The following is a 25,000-nucleotide window of genomic DNA, read 5'->3' as shown; positions in this document are numbered from 1 at the left end:
CATGTTTTACTGGTTTCATTTTGTGTATGTAAGATCTTAACATGAATATTAATGGCCATCAAAAGTAGCAATCAGTTGTGAAACGTCCAATTATTGATGATTTCCATGTGTAATAGAATTTTTAAATTTAAATAATTATTTGTTATTATTAATAGTTAAAAGTTTGCATGTTTAATATTCATTTCATATTCAAACAGACAAATAAAAGAATATTTCTTTAGTTTCATGAAGGGCATATTCCATGATGCTAATTTTATAATTTAAGATACAGTTAAAAAACGCCATCTCTTTAATAGGCCTTGAAAGCCCATAGGTTTGTGGGATTTTGAGGCTCCTTCATTTTTTCTAGACAGTTGGCTCACAGATGGCAGGAAGGTTGTCAGCCTTGCATGCCAGCTGCCCCTTACCCACCAGGACGATTCCTGGTATTCGTTTCTCTTAGAGGCTGTGTCTACCCCAGGGCCATAGTGTGGCTGGAAGGATTAGGTAAATTGAAAAAAGAAATCCACTTCATTGGGACTCAAACCCACTACCTTCAGGCTTGTAGCATAGCGCCTCAATCAACTAAGCTACCAGATGCCCCTTTTAAGATACAGTGAGGTTTAAAAATTTCGATATTTTGAAATACAGATACTGGCAGTAATATCTAATTGCATAATCCATGAAGCAACTAAATTGTGAACAAAATGTGGTGCATAAAGGTAGCATTTTAATTCACACATTAGATAAGTTACTGTGAGTAAAGTTGAAAGGTCTCTGTCATAAATCATGCAAGAAATTCTGGGGATATTTTTAACATACAGTTCTGTTCGAGTCAAAATTTTTTTATTGTTGTTATTATTTAAGAATTTGTAAATATATAACTCTCAAACATATATATATATATATATATATATAGAGAGAGAGAGAGAGAGAGAGAGAGACAAACTTTGAGCTCTGTTAACATTTACTATGACTTGTAGTTGTCTTTTTGAGTGGCTCCATCTGGCATGTGGTTTCTTTTTGAAGATACAACAGAGACTGGATGAGCGGAATATAACTGCTTCTTCCTCTTAACTGCCCATCTCACTCTCTGTGAAGACATTTCACCTGTTGCAGTTTAAATTAAAAAAGACAACATTATCCCTGTAATAGGCCATGGAGGCCCATAGGATTGTGAGATGTCAAGGCTCCCACATTTTCTAGAAAATTTTCTCACAGATGGCAGTGCAGTTAACAGCCTTATGTGCTGACTGTCCATTATCCCCAGGAAGATTCCTAGTACTCATTTCTGTTAGATGCCAAGTCGACCCCAGGGCCATAGTGCAGCTGGAAGGATGAGGTCAATTGAAAAATCCTGCAGTCTTAGACATTTTAAATTAATTGTTTCATAAGAGTTCTTTACTGTCACAGTATTTTAAAACTCATATTGTTTTAAATGCCGGTTAGAAAGATCCCCAGAACTTTTCCATGATAGCATTATTGAACACACTGAACCTCTGTGCCTGTGTTGTAGCTCAGTCGGTTGATCATGCTCAATTACCTTGTAAACCTGCGTGATGCAGGGGATGCCCCCCCCCATCATGCTGTTAATGTTGCTCACTTGTAACGAAACCGCCCGGTTTAAAGTCATTTCATGGACGCAGCATCAGTGCACTATCATTTGTTTGTAGTAAGTGCCATTTTTTTTTTAACTACTCTTGTATCACACCCAACTTCTCTGCATATGCAGTTATGCTGCCAAGACATCGCAAACTGGACAGCTGAAAGGAAAATCTCACAACTGTAAGATCTGGTGTATGAGATTGTATAAATCATTTAATGTTATACATATAAAGTGTACCATATGAAAGTAGAACTTTGCTTGTACCTGCAGCTGTGACAGCATGTTACTCTTACTACTATCATTATATGAAGACTGTTAATATAAAGTCCAAATTATACATTCACTATAACTAACCAGCTGGCTGAGTCCTGGAGAAGCTGATAGTTGCTCAGCTACTCAGGAATTTCCCAACATTTTGTTGAACCTGAAGGTTCATTGTCATGTTCACAAGAGCCCACCACTTGTCATTATTCTGAGCCAGATGAATCCAGTGCATACCAACCCAACCTGTTTCTAAAAACTACAGTCAGATTATTTACAACCCCAAATATTACAATTTTTAGCATCAGGTTCCCTTTGCAGTGCCCTTGAAAACAAAATTAGAATTGATTCTGTAACAAGAAAACTGACGCTGACAACTTCCATAGATAAATTATGCCGCAAAGGTTAAGCACCTTACACTAAATTTACAGCAACCCCTCACTAACCACAGAAGTAGGGTGTGCCATAGCTCAGGCTGTTAGTCGCCAGCTTCCCACCACAGTGGCATGGGTTTGAGCCCAGGTCAGGTCATGTGCAATTTGTATTGGACAAAGTGGCACTGGGACAGGATTCTCTGAGAACTTCGGTTTCCCCTGCCAGTTCTCATTCCGACTGCATTCACACTCATGGGCTTTCACCCAGGGCTGGTACAGTAGACCAATTAGTGGTTGACGTACCAAGTGGACTCAGTCTCACCCCACCCCAAGAAGAAACACAGAAGTTATGTTCTTGAAAATCACCATGCTTGGCAAAACTGCTGTTATTAAGACCAAAGCCATATGGTAAATAGGCGGTCAAAGGAACCAAGATCACTTGTCTGACGCATAATGAGGTGTAATTACACAGTTCTTGCATGGCATAACATGCCAATGATTTCTCGATTTTGGAGTCATTGCAACCCTTACCAACGTAGCATGTCCAGTGCATTTCTTGCCTGTAGATCTAAGCAGTGCATTAAAGCCTTACATACGGTACACAACCGGAAACACTGAAGCTGATACTCTTCAACTTGTGTTTGTAAAACTGATAGTTGTAGGTTTACTGAAGACATTTACATATTTTTCGTACATCCGTATAGTATGGACTGTAGTAAGATGAGAATGCAGAATTTATTTCATATGTTTCGTGTAAAATGAATTTTATAAAAATCTTTCTCTTGATTCCAGTGTCCAGCTCTGTTGTTATTGTTTGATTTTAATTATGTGTTTTGTAATGGTGTTAATAATGTGTTTGTAGTTACTGAGCATTTACTACATGTGGACAGATTTTTTTATGTTTCAGCAACAATGTCAGTAGCTCACAATGAAGCATGTCTTATTTGTTGCTGAAAATAAGCATTAAAGCAAGGACAAGTCTTTCTAATTGACTTTCACCCATTGTGTCCTTGAAATGTCAGACTATATGAATGGCCTTGCAGTTGTACATAACCCTTTCAGTGTTATGCAGAAAAGCACACAGCATATGATAGGGAAAACCATTTTTCCTAATTAAGGAAGAGCTGTAACATCACTATTTAAACCCTTTTGAAAGTGAGGAATCACAAATTAGTGACTTTTCAGGGGATTATTGTTTTCATGGACATCAAAGAATGGAGACAGTGCAAAAATATTAACTTCATTTTTTCCTTCCACTTTCTTTCTCTCTCATTCTTTTCTGTCCCCCCCCCTTTCCTGCCCCATCCCTCCTCTTGTCTATACTGAACAGGTTGGCTGAAGTGGTAACAGTTGTAACTTGGAGATGTACCCACTTTGGATCTTAGCTAGGGTACTCATAAGCACTGAAGTATCTTAAGTACAGTCTAAGTTATTCAGATATGTGAACGTTTCAATGGGACAACACGGTAATTACATATTTCACGTAATTTTAAATGTGAGTTCAGAAATGGTGAAGAAATTAAAAAGGATAAAAATATGTGTAATTACATTAATTAATGTAATTAATTAACCATAGTTACATGTGTAATTACATTAATTAATGTAATTAATTAACCATAGTTACAAACTGAATTTTAAAATTGAAATAATATATTTGCAAATATAAAGTTTTGTACAAATGATCAAGTTCTGTTAACCAGGTATATATTGACTAACAAGTTGCCAAATGACGTTTTTCTGCATTAACAGTGAAATGGTTAGCTGACCATAAATGGCTCTCAAGACCACATCAGAAAAGTTCTGTAAAATTGTGGCATAATTGTTTGGCCTTTCATTATGTTCATTAATCAGACTTGGTGTTAGGATTGAATGGTTGATGAAAGCTACTTACACAACACTAAGATATTTTGAAGAGATGTTAGGAAACTCCTGCCAAAGTAAAATGTGACTTGTAGATAGAATAGGCTTATTTAAATGTACTCTGTATTGCATATTGTCTATATTGTATTTCAATAGGAACATTTTATACCTGTGCAACAGTGTTCCTTCGCCACTGTATGATTTTAGAACATTTAACCCTTCAAAACCTGAAGTTCATCTAAATGTTACTTAAGAAATTTGGTTTCTTTCTCCCAGGTGCAATTTATGTCTCCATTGCAAAGACAAAACACATAAATACATTCTGTGAACAAAATGTGGAGTTTCTTCATAATATTAAAGCAGGTGGTACATATAGTCACCAGGGAGATTTGAGGTTCACATTGCATTGACTAACAAGAGCAAGATCTTCTGGGGTATGATACTGTGTTCTGTTTCAGAGGATCCTTTTGGCACCATCTTTAGGTTAGAAGAGACAGATTCCTCTGAAATAGTGGTACCTGTCTACCAGTTTAAATAACATCACATCCAAGAAAATCATAATCTTGATTAAGTGTTATGATTTACTACTTACATTCATGTGAATTTCATTAGACATGTTTTGCCATTTCTTCTGTGTCACAAGTGGTGCGGTGAGATTACAGGAACTTCAAAACCCAACTCCCCACCACTTAGTGGGAAATGAGCCAGCCAAATTTTTTTGTTCACCACTGGTGACTCAGGCGATTGTATTTACCATCCCCGTTCTGCATTAGACGTTCAACCTATGAGATATTTTGACAGAATGTGCTTTTCACAACTTCACAAAGTATATCTTCTTGTATTTAGTTGATGTTGAAATGCAAGTAATTTTAAATTCTGTTCATTCAAAAAGTCTGCTTCACATCTGAGACTGTGATTAGGAACTTTTCAATTTAAGATCTGTGTTCAAAACATTATATCACAGCTGGCTGTACTTACTAAGGGTTTCTGAGCTGTGCAAAATTTCACTTGGAACAACAAATATACCTTTGAAATAGATCATTAGTTCTGTTACATCATTCTGCTGGCTTCATCAGTCATGTCAGATATTTCTTGAATGGTGGGATAGTTAAGGATGGCTATTTTATATCATTTGACACCATGTAGACTGGTAATTATTTACCAACGTTTTGTGAGAACCTACTGCCTCCATCTTCCTCCAAAAGATGGAACCAGTAGTTCTCTCTGAAACATTGATAAATAGCCACCAGCCTATATGAGGTTGCATTCCAGAAGACAGCAATCTTCATAGTCACTGATGTGAGAATCTCAAATCTCACACAATGACATAGTCATTGAGCCTGCACACCTGCATAAGAATGTCACTAATTTGTGTTGGGCTAACTGGTTCAAATCTCAGTTGAGACATTAACTTGACTGAGGCTGTTTTTGTGGCTTTCCTAACCCTGTAAGTAAATCCTAAGAAACAGATTGTGGCCCAATTTTTTTCAGTCCAGTTTCAGTTGACAAAATCTTCATCTCTGCCACTTGTAATGATGTTAATGTCTCGTTCTGGTTTCTGCTGCATATGTCAGTGAAAGGAAATAATTATATTTCTACTGATATTAGGTTTTCATGATGGTTCATTATTGATGTTAATTCTCTTCTTAGGTTGGTGGGTATGTTGCCAACATTTCACGGGTATGTACTGTCTCCACCGTCAAGGTCAAAGTGGTTAGGTTTAGGTTTATGTGTGTATAGATTCTGGTCCATCAGAACCACAGAGGGACGGGGTGGAGGCTGCTGCCTGATTCAGGCACATATGCACAGGACATAGAAAAATATCAAAAACAGTCCTTTTAAGGCCCATTCCAGTCTCCACCATTCACCCCTTGGGGTCTTTTGGGTCAAAATCTGTATATACATGAACACTCATATGTTCTGCTCTCTTCAACCCTTGAAGATGGAGGCAACGCTTACCTCCAGAATGTTGGCAACACTGCCCACATCCACAGGGTACAAAGACTCGAGAACAGATAATATCAATAATGATTTTTTCAGTCCATATGTAAAGTTCTATGTATCTGTTGTCTTTAGGAAAATACTTTTCTTTAATGCATGATATGAAATTGTGAAATGAGCACACAGAAATCATATTTTATGGCCTGTAACTGGTCATTTTGTTGGTTGAGGAACACTGTTTAATGTGTTGTCATTCCTTCAGCTGTCTGCCCTATGATGTCATGGCCCCATTTTCATTGTTATCACGATGTTACCAAGCTTCACACCTCTCTCTCGCTTCCCTGGCCATAATCTGCCAGCCAGCATACCGAACAAAGTGAGGATCATATATATTATATATTATATTATAATTATTATATACTATTCAGGATATTTTTGTCCATTTTTGACTGTAGATTGTAGTAATGTTTTTTTTTAATTTCTAGATGTTAAAACAACTTAAATTTGGGAAAAAATCTTTAAAAAATAAAAATAATAAATGAGTGTGAAAGTTTATTGTGACATGTTTCTTATTCCTTTGCAGACTCACAGTTTCCTATCCTCAGTCCACCACATGCTCCTGCCTCATTGTCACCTCCCAGTTGCCAGCTGCTCCTGATGTAAGCAGGCTGTGCTGTTGGCTTCCAGTGTGCATGTAACCATGCAGCAGCTGGTATCCAGACATCAGACAATACTCAGTACAGAGCTACATTGTGCCAGGTTTGTTTCTGTACCTCATGTTTATTTTGCCATTCTCTCATATCGCTCAAAGAGGTAACAGATGTGTTTTATATTCAGAGAGTTGAGGTAGGCACAGTCTTAAACTGCAGCATACATTGTATGAAGAGACTTCAGATTGACGTGAATTTTTTAACACTTTCGGCTGCAAATGTGTATCACGGACACTTACTCATGGAGCTGAGCCCTTCTTGAGGAGCTGCCAATTCTGCAGCTACCCAATTTGCCAACATTTTATGGCACACAAAGGCTCGTTGCCATGTTCACAAGACACCTCCACTGGTCCCTAACCTGAGCCAGCTCAATCCAATCCATACCATCCCATCCTATCTCTCTAAGATCCATTTTAATATTGTCCACCTACCAACGCCTTGGTCTTCCAAGTGGTCTGTTTCCTTCTGGCTTTCCCACCAATATCCTATATGCATTCCTCTTCTCCCCCATTCGTGCTACATGTCCTGCCCATCTCATCCTCCTTGATTTCATCATTCCAATTATACTTGGAGAAGAGTGCAAGTTATGAAGCTCCTCATTGTGCAGTTTTCTCAGACCTGTCATTTCATCCCTCTTCGGTCCAAATATATAGCATGGACACTACCAGGTTTCCCCCCCCCCAAAAAGGTAGGGTAGCCAGTAAATTTGTGTACAGTCTTGCAATTAAGACGCCTGTAAAATACAGAATTTTGACGTTCTTTCGTAAATGGTTGGGGGAGGGGGCACATGCCTGGCTTTCCCACCCATTTATGAGGATCTACACGTTTTTCTGCGCACATCTCGAACATAATTAACTAAATACTGAACGAAAAATGTTTCGAACAAACGTTATAAAGAAATATGTAGCATATTTTGTGCCATGTGTACTATTTCTGTGTTATGGTTTTTGAAACAGCTGAACAGAAGAGAGCGAGTGCTATAGTACCTAGGCTGCTCCGTGCTGAAGAGTACCGTCTTCTGAGTGCTTTAGGGCCGTGTAGCCCTACGGAATTCCATCGTTTCGGAGGAACGTGCTGCCTGCATCTTCAGGATCGAAGACTGAAGGAAGCAGACAATAAGTAGGGCTCGATTTTCCTTTTTACCTGGCTTACTCTACGTCTCTAGACACGAAGGCAGAACGTTCCTCGGAAGCTGTGGACTTCTGACAAAATGGCTTTACATTTTAGAAGACAATACTCTGTATACTCATTGTTGTGGAAACTTAGAATACATGTCCTAACTTCTTTTCTCGTGACTGTATCTCGACAGTCTGGCTGCAGTTTAGCTCCTTAATTTTGTTAATTAATTCTCACTTTGTGGAAGGGAATTATCTTGTAGTCAGTGTTTACCATAGTGTTTAGCATTACTTTCCGAAATATACTCCTAGAACTATCTAATCAGTTAAGAAAGAAAATGAAATGAGCTGATGCCAGATTCTGCCTCGATGCAGAAAACGAACATTTTCTCTCAAACGACGTACCACGGCCCTTTCTTCAACTCCACTAAGTTTCCATACCGTCAGTCTGATTTTGACTACGCTGAAAGTAAATGCAAAGTTGCTTTTGTACTTAAAAGAACATGTCATGAAGTCGAATGCGGGTTTGGCTGCATGTTTTGCAATGGTAACTTGTTTCTGACTACGCAAAACGTGAATATAAGTTCAGTCTTCAGTGTAGTTTCACAGCTTGTTCGAATCACCACTTAGTTCAGGCGTTCATGTAAATTCAGTGGCATAATTCGGTCACACGCCTTCATCATGGACGTAACATGATTTGCGAATCGTTCTTATCAGTAGTCCCCGTGCTTTTAGGATGAGGCCACACGAACGTACTTTATGACGGACATTGTTGAGGACACCACACAGTTGCAGAAGGCGGTGCGTAGTTTTTTGTCTGCAATGGAGCCAGAAGAAAGCGTATCATTCGCCTTTCTTGTTTACGACAACGGACGCATTTTGTGCGCTCGTGTGGCCCCAGCCTAAGCACCGTACCTCCACAGATTCAGGGTGCTTTAGAATAGGGCGCTGAGGAGAATATTTGACCAAAGAGAGAGGAAGAAACGGTAGGTAGCAGAAAACTGCCAAGTATAATTAGAATGATCAAGTCAAGGAAGATTAGATGGTCGGGGCATATGTCATAAATGGGGAGAATAGGAATGCATATAGGATATTGGTGAGAAAACCAGAAGGAAAGAGACCACTAGGAAGACCAAGACGTAGGTGGGTAGATAATATTAAAATGGATGTTAGAGAGATAGGATGTTGTGGTATGGACCTGGATAGATCTGTCTCAGGATAGGGACCAGTGGAAGACTCTAGTGAACACGATAATGAACCTTGGGGTTCCATAAAATACTAGGAAGTTCTTGAGTGGCGGCTTCTCAAGAAGGGCTCAACTCCATGAAGTTAGTTGTAAAAGAAGAAAAAATTGTCCCTGTGCTTAACTAATTAAGTACAACGCCGTGAAAGCGTATGGGGGAGTGGCTGTATAGATCCACATTTTCTTGACCTCGGTACTAGCTGGAGGTGAGTGGTGAGATTCACGCCCCGGCCCCTTTACCCCCGAGGAAAGATTCCCGGTACCCATTCGATAGGAGGTTGATTGGACCCCAGAGCGGGTCTGGACGATATTGAGAAGCGAAAATTATTGACCCTACCGGGACTCGAACTTCAATCTCTCGGTCGTCCAGCCCGCAGCCAGTCGCTATACCGACTGAGCTATCCCGGCTCCTATGAAGTTAGCTGTGCTCTGTTTATCGCAGAATTTATATAGCGACGAGTAATGAATAGGAAAGAATGTGGAAGGAAACGACCGTGGACTGAATTGACGTACTATCCTAGTATTTACACGGAGAAGCTGAGTAAGACCTTGAAAATTCCCAACCAGGGCACCCGGTCTCGGGGTCGAAATTCGAAACTAGGCCTTCCCGAACACGAATAAGTATTGATATCCACTCGACCTAGACATTGTTCCGTGTAGTCTGGTAGGTTGGCACCAAGATTTCGGAGGAACATGATGCCTCCATCTTCAGGATAACTGTTAGCTGCTCTGAAGATGGAAGCATCATGTTCCTACAAACTACCAGACTGCAGGATGTTATAACCCCAGTATAATTACTTTAAATTCCTATAACAACTGTTGAATCTATTCACCGTCGAATCAGATACGATTTGATGATATAGGAAGAGAGGGTAATGATAAGTTTAAGCATTGTCCCGAAGCTTGCTTGGAGAGGTTGAGAAAAGTCGAAAGTAATCTCATTTAGAAATCGGGTTTGCGGTGCGTCTTGATGGTCATATCTTCAGGATGTGAATCAGACCTTCCTCCTTAACACGCCTTGACGTTTCGTTGTAGAGATCATTAAATGACCCTTGTGAATTCACGGCTAGTGGAGTGGGACTAAGTTCCTTGTACTGCGGCCACTTCTGGCCTATTGTACCAGCCCCAGATGATAGGTGAGGGTGATTGTGGAGCAATTGGTGGAATGAAGATTGGCAGGGGAAACCGAAGTACCCGGAGAAAACTTTGGACACCACAAATCCCACTTGACCGAACCCGGACCGCCGCGGTGGGAAGCCAGCGACTAACCGCTTGAGGTATGGAGCAGCCATTTGTGATGTTTGCGCACATTGTCAAGATTTGTTTTCGATTTGCGTTGTACGTCTCTAGAATGTATTTAATTATTGCAGGAATTCCCAATCTTTATATTCGCGAAACTCTTTCAGGTTTCTGAAATAAACAGTAAGTTTGAAAAGGCACTGAAACCAAATTCAGCGTTTTCTTGCAGAACAAGAAAAATATGATTCTGTCACTGTTGATCCATCAGGAAACTCACATTACTCCAATTGGTGGCACGAAATTAAGATTACCTTGTCCTTTCCCTGTCCCTCTTCTACAGGCAACATAAAAAGCACACATTTTGTTCATAAATTCTTTGGAAACTTCAGTTGTCGTCCTATGGAATTAATAACTAATAATGCGCATTGTTCAAGAATGAAAACTCTAAATAACTATCCCTGGTATTTTCAGGCAGACAGTGTGTTCTTTAGAAGAGAATAGAGTTCCAATGTGTAATTTTAATAAAAAAAATTACCTCTTTTGGTGGTAATTAAACCCAACATGACAGAAATTCTTTCGATAAACCAAATAAACTCGTTGGTTATCGCTGTGTTAACGAATCCCGGTGGGTAGATGCTATTGATTGCAATGCTGAGTATGCCTACTTTCAAATTTGTGTGTTTATTGCAGATAAAAATAAACCGTTGCAAAGCTAATCATACTGCAGGTACCACACTGCATAATCCCATAATTTATGTTATTATGTTGCAGTTTTTTAATAGACTGTAACCAAAGATAGATATACAGAAATCGGAAAGAAAATTATAAACTTCGGTCTTTTCAATTTGTATATTATACAATTAATTATTCTCAGGTCATCGGTTGAATTTTACGTAAAATAGGAGCCACGCTGGGCTGATAACAATAAAAATAACATTTATTTTACAAGTGATAACCTCCGACTTAATTTTAATCGAAATCCATTTTTAGGTAGGTTTGGAGATTAAACATGCGAACAGGTTGTCAAGAGAGGACTTCCATATTGTGCGTTCATTTACTGCGCATATGTTATGACTTCTTCAACAAAGAATTTCATATTATGCGTTCATTTATTGCACACATTACGACCATTCCAATGTATTGGAACTGCTGTGCGATTGCAGCAGTCAACTGTTTTGAGTGTTCGGCTCCGCAGCGTTTGTGTACTGTTTTTCCTTGTGGAAGGTCAACCGCCAGCACTGCCAGCCATCCGGCCGTGTGTGGGCTGTTACCAAGCTCATTTTGTAACGAGCACGTTGGGGCTAGAGGAAAGTACGTAGTTTGTATGACGTTTGTTAACACGGTATGGAGACCTCAAGATAACGTATGGAAAGGTAAGACCAGTTAGTTTCAAAGCCAAACGAAGACATTATTGATCTTGAATGTCATATCGTACAGAATATCGTGTTGCTGTTACAAAATTGCGTGTGTTGTGCATATGTTAGTTTAATGTTGTACGAAATTACCACATGTTTGCCGATATAGGTTCGTTGTTGCTGAAAGCCTGTTGGAATTAAAACTTATTCAAATCATTCTTATACCTAACCTCCTAACCTATAATTTAATCGTCTTTGAACCATGATTATAAAACGAAAGTCAGACATTACAACTTATTCGCTACATCTTGAAACAATTGTGACGAAATAACAAAATAATTTTTATTTTAAAAATGTAAAATACAGTACAGCAAAAGTATAAATATTTTAACAGTTCTGTCTAAACATCCGGCCCAGTTCTAATTATCGGCTTTTATTTATTCGTTTGCTTACTGCTAATATTACGAAAATTAGGTTAAGTAAGGATCTAGTGATGCACCAGTGCTGCAAGTTTGTCGATATTAATCGTGAATGATGTAGATTAGAGAGGTAGAAGCTAAAATTTGAAAAAAAAAGTGTAATTAAAATAAACGCCGTCAGTGTTAATTTGCCCAAGTTATCTGTTGCGTCTGATTACATACCAGCTACAATATCTGTGTGTTTAAATTTTACCAAACAGCACTCATAATATGGGAGATCAGTGAACTAACGAAAATGTACCAGACATAGTAGTGTGTTAATTCTGGCCAGACACCCCAAATTTGAAACCGATTCCACTGCTTGGAGATATTAACAGATTCAAATCTGTCCCTCTCCACCACCCCAAAAATTCGATTAAAGACCCTTTCAGAGAATCTGACAGTAAATTTTGCACAGAGCGAAGAAAGTGGTTTATAAAATGGTGTCTTCGGTGTGGCCAGACTATGAGGCGCGAGATGAATATGGCACTTGGTGTGAAGAAAGTAACAAACATAAAATTTGTTTATACAACCAGGTCTATATAAATTAAACGTAAATTCGGATTTGAGTATGTGCAAGTTAATGTAACTGTGATAAAAATGTAACAGTGACACTATTCGAAGGGAACATAAAATGTTTTCGCAGAGGCTATGTTGAAGTCCCATTTCCCTTGTACACTGCTTTGGCACTTGAATCTAGGTAGAAGGCATCTCTCGAAATTCCTTGCCCGGAAGAAAGTACTCATTGCGTGCAAGGTCGCATTTGTCATGTGAATTATGCATGTACAACAGCCAAATTTGAATTTAATTACGAAACAGCCACGTAATTTATACGGCACTTGAGGTCAACGGGCCGAATACGTTGGTTTACGGTAATGCTGAACTGTTCAGCAAATTATCCCAGAGGCAACTCCCCTGACTTCTGTATTGTTTGTTCCAGTCTCTACTGAAAAATACATTTTCGTCAGTACCCCTGATAATGCTGGTTATAATCTCGAAATAAGCCACGACCGCATCATTTCGGTTCATTCCCTGTTCACCAATCGCGATAATCGTTACATCCGATCTGATTGTGTGTAACGGCTGCACATGATATAGAGCAGTGTTTCTAAACCTTCCTTTATAGAATGCCCATCTAAAAAATATTTTTGAAGTACCCAGATTACTAAAGAAGAAGTTGCAATGATTGCCTTAAAGAAAAAGACAAAAGCTACAAAATGCAGCGACCATCGCACAATAAGCCTTATTGCACATACAGCAAAGATAATAGCAAAGATACTTAAAAGAAGAATTGAAAGGAAAATAGAGGATGTACTTGGAGAAGATCAGTTTGGATTTAGAAGAGGAAAAGGAACCAGGGATGCAATTGGGATGATGAGAATTATAGCGGAACGAACTTTGGAGATAGATGAAGAACTGTGTGTTTGCTTCATAGACTGGCAGAAGGCATTTGACCGGGTAAACTGGACCAAATTAATGCAGATCCTAAAAGAAACAGGTATCGATTGGCGTGAAAGAAGATTGATTAGCAAATTGTACATGGATCAGAAAGTTAGAGTACGACTGGACAGAGGGGAGACAAGAAGTGTGCAGATTGGAAGAGGAGTTCGACAAGGATGCTGTTTATCACCAATTCTGTTCAACTTGTACAGCGAATGCCTTACCAAGGAAGCTCTGGATGGGCTCGGTGACTTCAAAGTAGGAGGGCAAATTATTCAAACTGTGAAATATGCAGATGACCTTGTGTTAATGGCTAAGGAAGAAACTGTGCTACAGGGCATGATTGATAGACTAATTGAAATTGGAAGGTGCTATGGCATGGAAATGAATGTGGAGAAAACAAAAGTAATGAAAATTTCGAGACAACCAACCCCAGTCACAATAAAGATAGACCAAAAACAAGTGGAGAATGTGAAATGTTTTAAATATTTGGGTAGCTTGTTAACAGATGATGGAAGGTGTACTTGTGAAATTAAATCCAGGATTGCCATGGCAAAAGCTGCATTTAGCAAGAAGAAGAATCTTTTTACCAGCAAATTGGACTTAAATTTGAGGAAGAAACTAGTGAAATGCTACATTTGGAGCATAGCTTTGTATGGGGCTGAAACATGGACACTTAGGGCAGTAGTTCGGAAACATCTGGAAAGTTTCGAAATGTGGTGTTGGAGAAGGATGGAGAAGATCAGTTGGACCGATTATGTGAGAAATGAAGAAGTGTTAATTAGAATCTGAGCAGAGGAATATCCTACACGAAATAAGAAAACGGAAGGCTAATTGGATTGGTCATATTTTACGCAGAAACTGCCTACTAAAAGAAGCTATTGAAGGAAAGATAGAGGGGCGGATAGAAGTGACAAGAAGACGTAAGAAGATGCTGGATGACCTTGGGGACAGAAGAGGATGCTGTCGTTTGAAGGAGAAAGCTCTAGATCGCATTAAGTGGAGCAATTGTTTTGGAAGAGACTGTGGACCTGTCGTCTGACAGATTACTGATGATGATGAACCAGATTACCAGTCTTAAACACAGTTTCATGTACAGATAGCTTGAGCTGTTCTCTACAAACAGCTGCACACTCTAACGACCTTCTGTTCATAGATCTTTTTTTTTTTCACTGATAATAGTTTACAAAGCTGTTTGTTAGCTAACACATAAATTCAGACATTTTAGTTGTGTTCAGTGACCCCTCAGACTTTTGTCGTGCCCCTAAGGGTACGCATACCACCGGTTGAGAATAGTATATCTGACCTTAGGGCTCTTTTTTTTCAAAATTATCATGTTGCTGTCAGAGCAACGGGCTATGGGCTGGACGGTCAGGGTTCGATTCCCAGCAGTGTAGGGATTTTTATTTTCGTCACAACGTCCAGACCGTCTCTGGGGCCCACCCACCCTCCTTTCAAATGTGTACTCGGGCTGTTTCCCCGGCCTTAAAGCGGCCTAGGCGTGAAGCCGACCACTGACCTCTACTTAGTGCCGAGGTTAAGAAAGATGAAGCTATATCTCTGCTCCCCCATACGTCTTCACGGCGTGGTACTTAATTAAGTACAGGGTCAGCTTTACCATTTTGCCATGTACCATGTAGCTGTTAGGACCTCTTCATATTCTGGAGGTCCTGGATTGGATTCTGGCTGACAGGCTGAATATCTTGGCTGAAATGAGAAAGAAACGTAGGGAGGAAGAATGGAAAGGAAGAAGAGGAAAACAGTCTGAAAAAAGAAAAGAAAAAATAATATTTTCACAGCGGTAAGTGTTCAGAGGGAGGTTTTCTGGAGTGTGACGGAAGACTTTTCTTCCGAACACCCAGGCTAGTGAGCATAACTCAGGCTCTGGATAACACCCATATCCAACACTGACGTATCAGGCGAGTCACCCTTCCCTCTCGCCGTGTAGTCTTGGTGGTGGATACCAGCGTTTCGGACAAACATGGCTGCAGAGTCGATCCCCAGAAGATGGAGGCAGAATGTACCTCCGAAACATTGGTATCCATCTTGAAGGCTACACTGTATCACAACCCTGAAGACCACTATCAAAAAATAAAACGGGGGGGGGGACGTTTGGGAACTACTGGTGTGGGTGGTGCTGGGTCGTGGTTTACAGTCGAAGCTGCGTTGAATGTTCCAGATTCCAGCGTATGAACAATTCGTTTCATCAAAATTGATACGTCAGTTCCGGTCATGCATATCATTACTGGCGGCGTTGGGCGACCTGGCGGCCTGCCAAGGGCCTAAAAAATGTGGGTCACAGAAACAACTTAACTACATTGTCGGATCAATGTTCTAGACAACTTGTGTGACCGGGGTGCGAGCTATGGTGAGGCTATTGATTTGTGATCATACCACACGCAACAGTCAGTACAACCATCTTCATAAAGAACATAAAAAGACCCCCCCACACACACACACACACCCAACGATACATTTTAGGGTTCCGAAATATTAAACATTACAATGATTGTTTTTCTGTAGATTATCCATTGTCCAGATTTTTATTAAAACGACGTTTCGGTGGCTGGACTTTGTCCTCTTCGTCACGTACTCTGTTGGGCCGGATGCATAGCGCGAGTCCTTATCTCCGGACACGGGGAGCAACACAGCACGGCAGAAGAACTAGCACTGTTCGTTGGGCCCAACGGAGTAGGCTCTTTTTACCTGAGGACGGAGGTAGAGTCCAGTCTCCGAAACGTCTTAAATAAAAACGTGGACGATGGATAATGTCCAGAAAATAAATCACTGTATTAATATATCACTGCCACGAACCTTTATATCTTAACTGAATACCGGTAGTTTTACCAATACGACATAAACTTATCTTTGGATAATACTCTGTAGAAGGAAGAGGCACTTGGCAATTTTGTCCAGTGCTTGGGTTGAGGAATTCATATAAAAAAGGCCTAATTTACCGACCGCCTGGACCTAGCGTTGTCTCCGGGACTTCACAAACACGTTGCAGGCGTGCTATTCAAGCAAGTAAAACATTTGAGTTCATATGGGGGGATTGTTCTGGGGAATAACCCCCCCCCCACTCCGAAAATCCATGGCCTAATCGAATTTCCGTACTTATGCATCAACCCGCAGCTCTTTTGCGACACGAAAATTCAGCTCTATGGCCAGATTTTAATATGATACCATATCTGTTATATAACTTTTGGGCATGAACGATCATCAGGTCTGAATGGTACAGGAGGAAATCCCCTTGTGTTGGACACACCTAACGTGAAGGTCAGGTTCATGAGGGTAAAATGACAGTGTTAGTCGGTGTACACGTTGAATGCCAGGCTGACAGATACAGCTTGCACGAGAACAGGAAAAAAAAACACGTGACGTAAATGAGCCGGCTCTTCCTGTAGGCAAGAGGTTTTACTTTTGTATGTCTCTCACTCCAAGGACGAATAGACATCGAGTGTTTGATAAGAATGTGCTGAGGAGAATTTCAGGACTAGGACAGAGGAAAACATAAAATGAATAATCTCATAATTTGTAGTGTTCACCAGGTATGTTTGGAATGAGATGGGATGGACATGTGGAAAGAACGGGAGGAATGCATTCAGACTTTTTTAAGATGGTAAATCTTTTAAACGAAGAGGTAATGTGGAAGAGTTTGGTGTACTCCAGTTTTGGGTTGTATTCAAAATTATATTTATTATGAGGATATCATTCTGACAATGAAAAAAATGTACGAATATATGCGATTTCACGTAAAGTCCAGCCAATTTGAAAGTCTCAACGTAAATTATGTTTCGCCAGTGAATTTTAATGAGGACGACAAAACCGGGTTCAGTCAATGTCCTTTATTCCGTAAGGCTTCTTTCGTAAAGCGGCCGCTGTGTGAAACCGGCCACTCACCTCCTCCTGGTGTGGAGGTCAAGAATGGTGGAGCTGTACCTCCAGTCCCTCATACTTGTTCATGACTCAGTGATTGATTAAGCACAGGGACAACTTTACCTTACCATGCTTCGAGTAGGCAACCTTACAGAAGAGAGAGTTCAACGAGGTTTCCACTCACTCACTCACTCACTCACGGAGCTGAGCCCTTCTTTAGAAGCCGCCAGTTGTGCATATACTCAAGAACTTCCCAGCATTTTATGGAACCTCAAAGTTCATTACCGTGTTCACAGGAGCCCTCCACTGGTCCATATCCTGAGCCAGATCAGTCCACTCCATACTATCCCATCCTGTTTCTGTGAGATCAATTTTAATATTGCCCAACTACCTACGCCTTGGTCTTCCCAGTGGTCTCTTTCCTTCTGGCTTTCCCACCAATATCCTATATCCATTTCTCCTCTCCCCCATTCGTGCTACATGCCCTGTCCACCTCATTCTCCTTGACTTGATCATTCTGATTATACTAGAGAAGAGTACAAGTTATGAAGCTCCTCATTATGCAGTTTTCTCCAACTTCCTGTCACTTCATCTCTCTTAGGTCCAAATATTATCCTCAACACCCTGCTCTCAAACACCCTCANTCGCTTGCAGATTTACCTATACTTTTTCTTCAACCCTGAAGATGGGGGCGATACGTTCCTCCGAAACGTCGGTTAACACCACATATACACGGCGCCAAAGCCCAGAAGACTGCTTTCTTCATAGTCACCGCCGTGAAAGCCTCAAATCTTACACCCTCAGTCTGTGTTCCTCCTTTAATGTCAGAGACCAAGTTTCACACCCATACAGAACCACAGGCAAAATTATACAACCAGATCCCTTCGTACGTTGGAATTAATGACAATATAATGACGATAACCTCCACGTCACTGTTGCATAATTGCGTATCCTCAGGATGTAATGAACAGTGTGATTCACAGCATTTTTGGCCACGCGGTGGCGTAGTTGATTGAGGCACTATGCTACACGATGAAAGGTCGCGGATTCGATTCCGGATGACGTCATTGCAGTTTTCAGTTGCCCTAGTACTTCCAACTGCATTATGGTCCTGGGTTCGACTCAGCCTCTAACGTAAATGAATACCAGGAATCTTGCAGAGGATAAAGGGCGGTCGGCACGTAAGGCTGACACACCGCCATCTATGAGCCGATTGTCTAGTAAATGTATGAGCCTCAGAGTCTCACAACCTTATGGACCTCCACGGCCTGTTACAGGGATAGCGTTACCTTTTAGTTTTGCCTAGATGTGTAAACCATATCTCGGTGTATTCGTGACCTGTCAACAAGGTGGTGGTAGAGTAGTACAGTCGAGTCGCTGTACTGCCAGGTAAAGAATTCCTGGTACCTGTTTTGCAGGAGGTTGGGTACGCCCCAGACCTGACCTGAATGTGGCCGTGAAGTTTCCTTGTGCTCTGACATGTGGCTTCGCAGTGAAGCAGTTACTGGCCGAATTTATAACTGCAGTATTACGAAGAAATTACGAAATGTAGTAAAAAAAAGTAAAGCTATCCCTGTACCAGGCTGTGAAGGCCCATAGGGTTGTGAGACGTTGAGGGTACCACATTTTCTGTAGACATTCGGCTCACAGATGGCGGTGAGGCTCTCAGCCTTATGCGCCGGCTGCGCTTTACTGCCCACGAAAATTATTTAAGTAATTCCTGGTGCTCGTTTCTGTTAGAGGCTGGGTCAACCGTAGGGCTATAGTGCGGCTGGAAGGATTAGGTCAATTGAAAAAGATCCAATGACCTCATCGATACTCGTACCCGCGACCATCACACTGCGTAATGATTTTGACTGTCACCTTCGCTCCGTTTCTTTATCTCGAAAACCAGGCATAAAATACGTGCTTTATTTCTCTGTACAACTATTCTAAGTTTTTTTTTGTGCTTCGATAAATATTTAGCGAGTTCAGGGTGTTCGGAAATGCACGTAGACTTATCATGTATAGTGTACGTTATAATTGTCTGATTTTAACTGGAATTGCCTTACGTCCACAAATTCTGATAGGTATCCACAGTAAAAGGTAAAGTTGCCCCTGTGCTTATCTAATTAAGCACTACGCCATGAAGGCGTATGGGGGGTGGATGCATAGATCCACGTTTTCTTGACCTCGGCACCAGCTGGAGGTGAGTGGTCAGCTTCAAGTCCCGGCAGGTTTACCCCCGGTACCCATTGGATAGAAGGCTGGGTGGAACCCAGAGCCGGTCTGGATTATGTGGAGAAGAGAAAATTCTTGACCCTACCGGGATTCGAACTCCGACCTCCTCGGCCGTCCAGCCCGTAGGCAGTATCTGTCGACTGTGTTATCCCGGCTCCAGATATCCCCGCTTTCAGATTTAGTATAAATCCTCCTGTTAGTTCTCCAGTTAAATACTGACAGACAAACATGGCAAAGTTAATAGCGGTTTTTGCAAATGTTCGTTACTAACGCTCCAAGGAAATGTTATCGAATACGTAAACATGTTCCGGCGTGCGAAGTCTTGAAGCTGAAATTTGTGATGGCCGGTAACATGCTGACTTAACGGTTCTGGATTTCCCCGACGCGGACATTATGACCTTGAAGTTCAAAGAGAAAGGCTTTTTTTTTTATTGGTCCGGAAACAGCTTTTTTTATGAAACCGTGCAGGACTGCAGGAAAATCGTAGAATTTTAGAGTAGCTTTTTTTCACAGAAATACAGACTGTTGTGTAAATGAATGCAGGTAATGCGATTCAAGTTTCTAGAATACCGGACGATAAACAAAGTCCAAAAACTCAGTAATTGTGACTTTTTTATTTGTTATTGTACCGTGCTCTCAATAAGTGGTCCATAGCGTTGAATTGTAGGATGATCGATGAATTATGAATTGCAAAGGAAGCGGCCATGGCCTGTTGGAGGTACTGTCTCCGAATTTGCGTGGAGGGACTGTTGATAATCACAAAAATATCTTAAGTGGGGGAGGGGGCGGGTGTAAGCGGTGCCCCAGTCGAGATTCAAACCGTGCATCTCCCGAATGAAAGTGTGGATCGTTACTGCTATGCCACCCTGCTCCGTTCCGTATGAAATTAGTAACACTAACACAAGGTAAAGTTGCTCCTATGCTTAACTACTTAAGCACTACGCCATGAAGACGTATGGAGGAGTGGATGTATAGATCCTTGTTTTATTTACCTCGGCACTAGGCCGCGGCGGCCCGCGTTCGATCCCGCGTCTGGTCAAGTGGGATTTGTGGTGGACAAAGTGGCGCTGGGGCAGGTTTCTCCGAGTACTTCGGTTTCCCCTGCCAATCTTCATTCCACCAATTGCTTCACAATCACCCTCACATATAATCTGGGGCTGGTACAATAGGCCAGAAGTGGCCGCAGTACAAGGGACTTAGTCCCACCCCACTAGCAATAAAAAGAATAATACCTCGGCACTAATTTGAGTTGAGTGGTCAGCTTTACGCCCAGGTCGCATTACCCCCGGTACCCATTGGATAGAAGTTTGGGTGAACCCCAAAGCAGGTCTGGACGACGTGGAGAAGAGAAAATTCTTGACCCTACCGGGACTCTAACTCCAACTCCTCGGTCGTCCAGCCCGTAGCCAGTCGCTATATCGACTACACTATCCCGGCTCCTTGCAACACCATAACAATTATTATTTTTCTCTTCAACATTTTGGTGTCTATGGAGATTGTATTCTGGAATGTGGCGCCGTGTAGTCTGGTAGATACTTACAAACGTCTTCGAAGAACATGCAGACTTCATGTCTTGGGGTAGGGACTATTCTGCCCTAAAGATGGAAGCACCAAGTTCGTCCGAAACGTTGGTATGCCAACCAGACAGCACAACGTCACACCCCGGAAGACAGTGATCTGAATAGCTTGATTTGTGGAATTGTTATTGATAATGAAGGACACAAGAGTAGCTGTTGAGGACTTGGTGAAGTGACTGAGGAGAACTGCAAACGATATCAGTCAGGATAGCCGATCTCTGGCCTGAGAATTGAACTCGGGATCCTCCAAATCAGTACGCGGCCATTTTGCTTGGACTAATAAGAGCGCGCAGTTTATGTAATGTGATGACCCAGACTAAGATTATGGTTATGGTTTCCTGAAAGGGTGCCCTTTTGTTCTCGTGATAACATGCATGTGCCTGAAATTCCCAAGGACTTGTCCCGTTATGGATCACTAAATTTGACGCACGCGCATATTCCAGAACACACCACAAGCACGGAATTTTACACAAACTGGACGTGATGGAAACATACGTATGACGGAAGAGAGTAGACGCGTTAGAGGAATTTGAAGTACACATTTCCTGTTGGTTTATTTACGATTTTGATTACATGTTTCGTAATGAAGTGGAACATCGTCGTTACTCACGTGGGCGGATCCAGAAGGCGTATATGGACATAACGGTTTTGGCTTTGGAAGTAAATAAAGTTTTTTAAGATCGAGAATTAATGTGCGCGCGCATTCGGTAAGCACACTTCAACAGTTCCCAAAATATCTCCTGGAAATATTGCCGTCTGGCCAAGAAGCGTTGGGAACAGGCTAAAGCCTTTTAATACATTTACACAATATGTAGGGCTTTTTGGTGGTTTAATGATGCTATATCGGCTGTAGAAACTGTCGTGAACTTCGCCGAAACTATACTCGAGATTTCGGGCGATAAAGTACAAAACAATTAACAGTATTCGATAACGGTTGGCTTTGAACTTGCGGAGTAAATATGTAGGTTTTATGGTTGGTTTATAGATTTCTTGACGATATATCAGTTTCAGAGGTTATTTAGTGTTTACGTCGAGTAGTACTTTTAGAGTCGTAGGCCGAACATTAATTTAGTCAAATAATTGGACATGTAGAGTTTTAGGCGAATGTTTTGTTATTTTGTGTGTAGGGCTGTAGCAAGCTGGCGTACCGGTAACGCACTAGACTTGTATTGGGGATATGCCATCTTCGAATATCGATTGAACCCAGGCTGGCTGATATTTTTCGTGGTTTCCTTACTCCACCCTGGGAAATACCGGTATAGTACCATGATTAGATATGACCTCATCGTTCCGAATCCTTCCCGATTCATTATTCATCAATGACCCTGTCATACTGACTGCATCTTGTGGAAATGTTACAAAACTGCAAGAACAAAAATGGAAACGCTGTACTTCATAATGCAGTACACAAAATTCTCAACAAGGTTCTTTGTAGTTTGCTAAACATGCTTGAGGCTTCGTTACTCATTTATGTCCTTAAGTGAAGCTGGACTTATTATGGCTGAAAATCGGAATTCCGCTACAACTTTTAGTAAAACTCTTTCGTGTCAAAGTAAAATAAAATAGTTCAGGCTCCGTTGCTAGGCCTCAGACGGACAGACATAACCACACATAAGGAGTTATTTATCATTAAAAAATGTCAGGTAAGCAAATGACCCGAGATGGCGTGGTAAAGAGATGGCGCCGTGGCAATACACCAGGCCTGGGTTTGACCCCAGCAAACACGATTTTCTTTACCGCGACCACAGCGACTCTTGAGCTGCCATCAAATTGAATTGAATTGTGAAATTGAAGACGCTCTGTATAAAGTTATAGCCGTGACACGTTGGATTCGTGTTCGGGAAGTATTTGGTTGATATCTGGCCGAGAACCAGTTGTGTAGGCAATATTTCGTGCCTTTAATAACCTCTGTGGGAGAATATAAGAGCCGGGGTAGCGAAGTGGACGACTAAGGGATCGGAGTTCGATTCCCGATAGGGCAAGAATTTTCTTCCAATCGTCCAGATCGGCTCTGGGGTCCACCCGACCTATCCAATGGGTACCGTGAACTCCCCAGAGGTAAAGCGGCCGGGCCGTGAAGCTGACCACTCACCTCCAGCTAGTGCCGAGGTCAAAAAACTTGGATGTATACATCCACTCCCCCATACGCCTTCATGGCATAGTGCTTCATTTGTTAAGCACAGGGACAACTTTACCTTTTACAACCTCATTCCATATCCCCGTGTTTGCACTTGTAATTCCTCATTCGACGCAGATTTCAGCAGCTGATGGTAAATTCAATGGATTAGAGTTATAGTGGAGCTAATAGTTGCGCAGCTGGTGAAGAAATTCGCCGTCTGTAATGAAACCCGAAGGTCCCATTACCATGCTCATAGAGAACACGTCAGTGGTCCTTGTTATGAGCCACATGAATGCAGTCTCCACGTTTTCATAACACATCTATTTTGATATCCTTCCATCTACTCTTAGGTCGTCCAAGTGACCGCTTAAGATTTTCTGACCAAAATGTTGTATATGTTTCTAATTTCGCACATACGTACTGGATGACCCCCTTGATTTCGTCTTCCCAGTGGTATTTGGCATAGTCGCTGCCATATTGGCTGATACTCCTACTTCATAATTAGGACGTCTCTGAGAGAGACTGTCCTGGCACGTCCTCTGCGGTTTTCCTCAGATCTTGAAGGCAAATGCCGTTATAGTGCCTTAAAGTAGGCCAAGGCCAATTATTTTCACGTTTTTCGAATTCCGTATTCACTGATTAACTCACTGTTCGACGCTGTTTAATCCGAGCTGCTGGAAGCGCCGTCATATAAAGACGACGATAAAGCTATTCCTGTTCGTAATTAAGCACCACGCATGAACAGTATGGACGAGTTGAGGTGTAGCTCCATCCATTCCTATCTTCAGCACTGACTCTTTACCTGCGGGAGAACATCCTACGCACCAATTGAAAAGGGGGCTGGGTGGGCCCACAGAATCGGTATGGACGCTGCGGCAAAGAGAAAAAATCCCTGTCTGGAATTGAACCCACATACATTGGCCGTTTAGTCCGTAGCCTAGGCTCTATATTGAATGGTCTCTGTAAGATAAATAATGTGAGTTATCGCGAACCATCTGAATAGGCAGAAAATCCCCTAGCATCTAAGAGTGGAATGTTACTTTGTCGCCCACACGCTTTCATTACGTGATCCTGAGGCACTGGGATAACGTTGTGTTTACCTTTGTACGTGTATATACCGGCAGTACGTCACAATCCCACCATGTTTCGAGAAAGTATGATCTATTGTAGAGCGCATGCACGATACGAAGACACGAGTTTCGCTAGGTCCGACCTGAATTACCTTCCAAAAATTTGAACGATTTCGTGTGTGAAAATACAGATCAGCTAAGTGTTGTGATTTATGAATATTTAGAGGTACTGTAATTGTATTTGGCTTTGGCTTAGTTGGTTAAAGCGCCTGTCTAGTAAACAGGAGATCGAGGGTTCGAATCCCTCCGGTGCCTGGCCCGTAAGCCAAAGATTTTAAAGCCGCCTCCGTAGTCTAGGGGTAACGTTCCCATCAACCTAATATTTTCCCCATTGATAACCCCTTGACACGGACGGCGTAGAAAACATCGTTTCCAACAGTTTATCTATTGTTGCATGTGGATTCGTTGCCGTGGGAACGTGATTGTTTGCGAAGGCGTTATTCAGTAACGGCTACGGTATATTTGCTTATTAAGAATCTGTTACATAGCAGCTAATG

At 41.4% G+C, this 25,000-nt stretch overlaps 1 protein-coding gene and 1 non-coding gene across 4 annotated transcripts in view; both read left to right on the top strand.

The window, feature by feature from the left end:
- The first annotated feature begins 11,517 nt into the window (after nucleotides 1–11,517).
- Nucleotides 11,518–25,000, top strand: part of LOC111871077 (5'-nucleotidase) — a 46,381-nt gene continuing 32,898 nt past the window's right edge. For 2 of the 3 annotated variants that reach the window (XM_023863860.2, XM_023863862.2), the window contains exon 1: nucleotides 11,520–11,701. In XM_023863860.2, coding sequence (XP_023719628.1) covers nucleotides 11,694–11,701 — 8 coding nt within the window. In that variant the 5' untranslated portion in view covers nucleotides 11,520–11,693. Of the gene's footprint in view, nucleotides 11,702–25,000 lie in introns of all 3 variants that reach the window. The other variant, XM_023863861.2, reaches the window with a different exon arrangement.
- Trnat-agu lies at nucleotides 24,687–24,758 on the top strand. Its single transcript has one exon. It is a non-coding gene; the product is annotated as a tRNA-Thr (tRNA).

Source organism: Cryptotermes secundus, unplaced genomic scaffold (genome assembly GCF_002891405.2).
Source record: "Cryptotermes secundus unplaced genomic scaffold, Csec_1.0 scaffold73, whole genome shotgun sequence".
NCBI classification, from domain to species: domain Eukaryota; kingdom Metazoa; phylum Arthropoda; class Insecta; order Blattodea; family Kalotermitidae; genus Cryptotermes; species Cryptotermes secundus.
The sequence above is the reverse complement of the archived record's forward strand: the minus strand, read 5'-3'. Positions and strand labels throughout refer to the sequence as shown.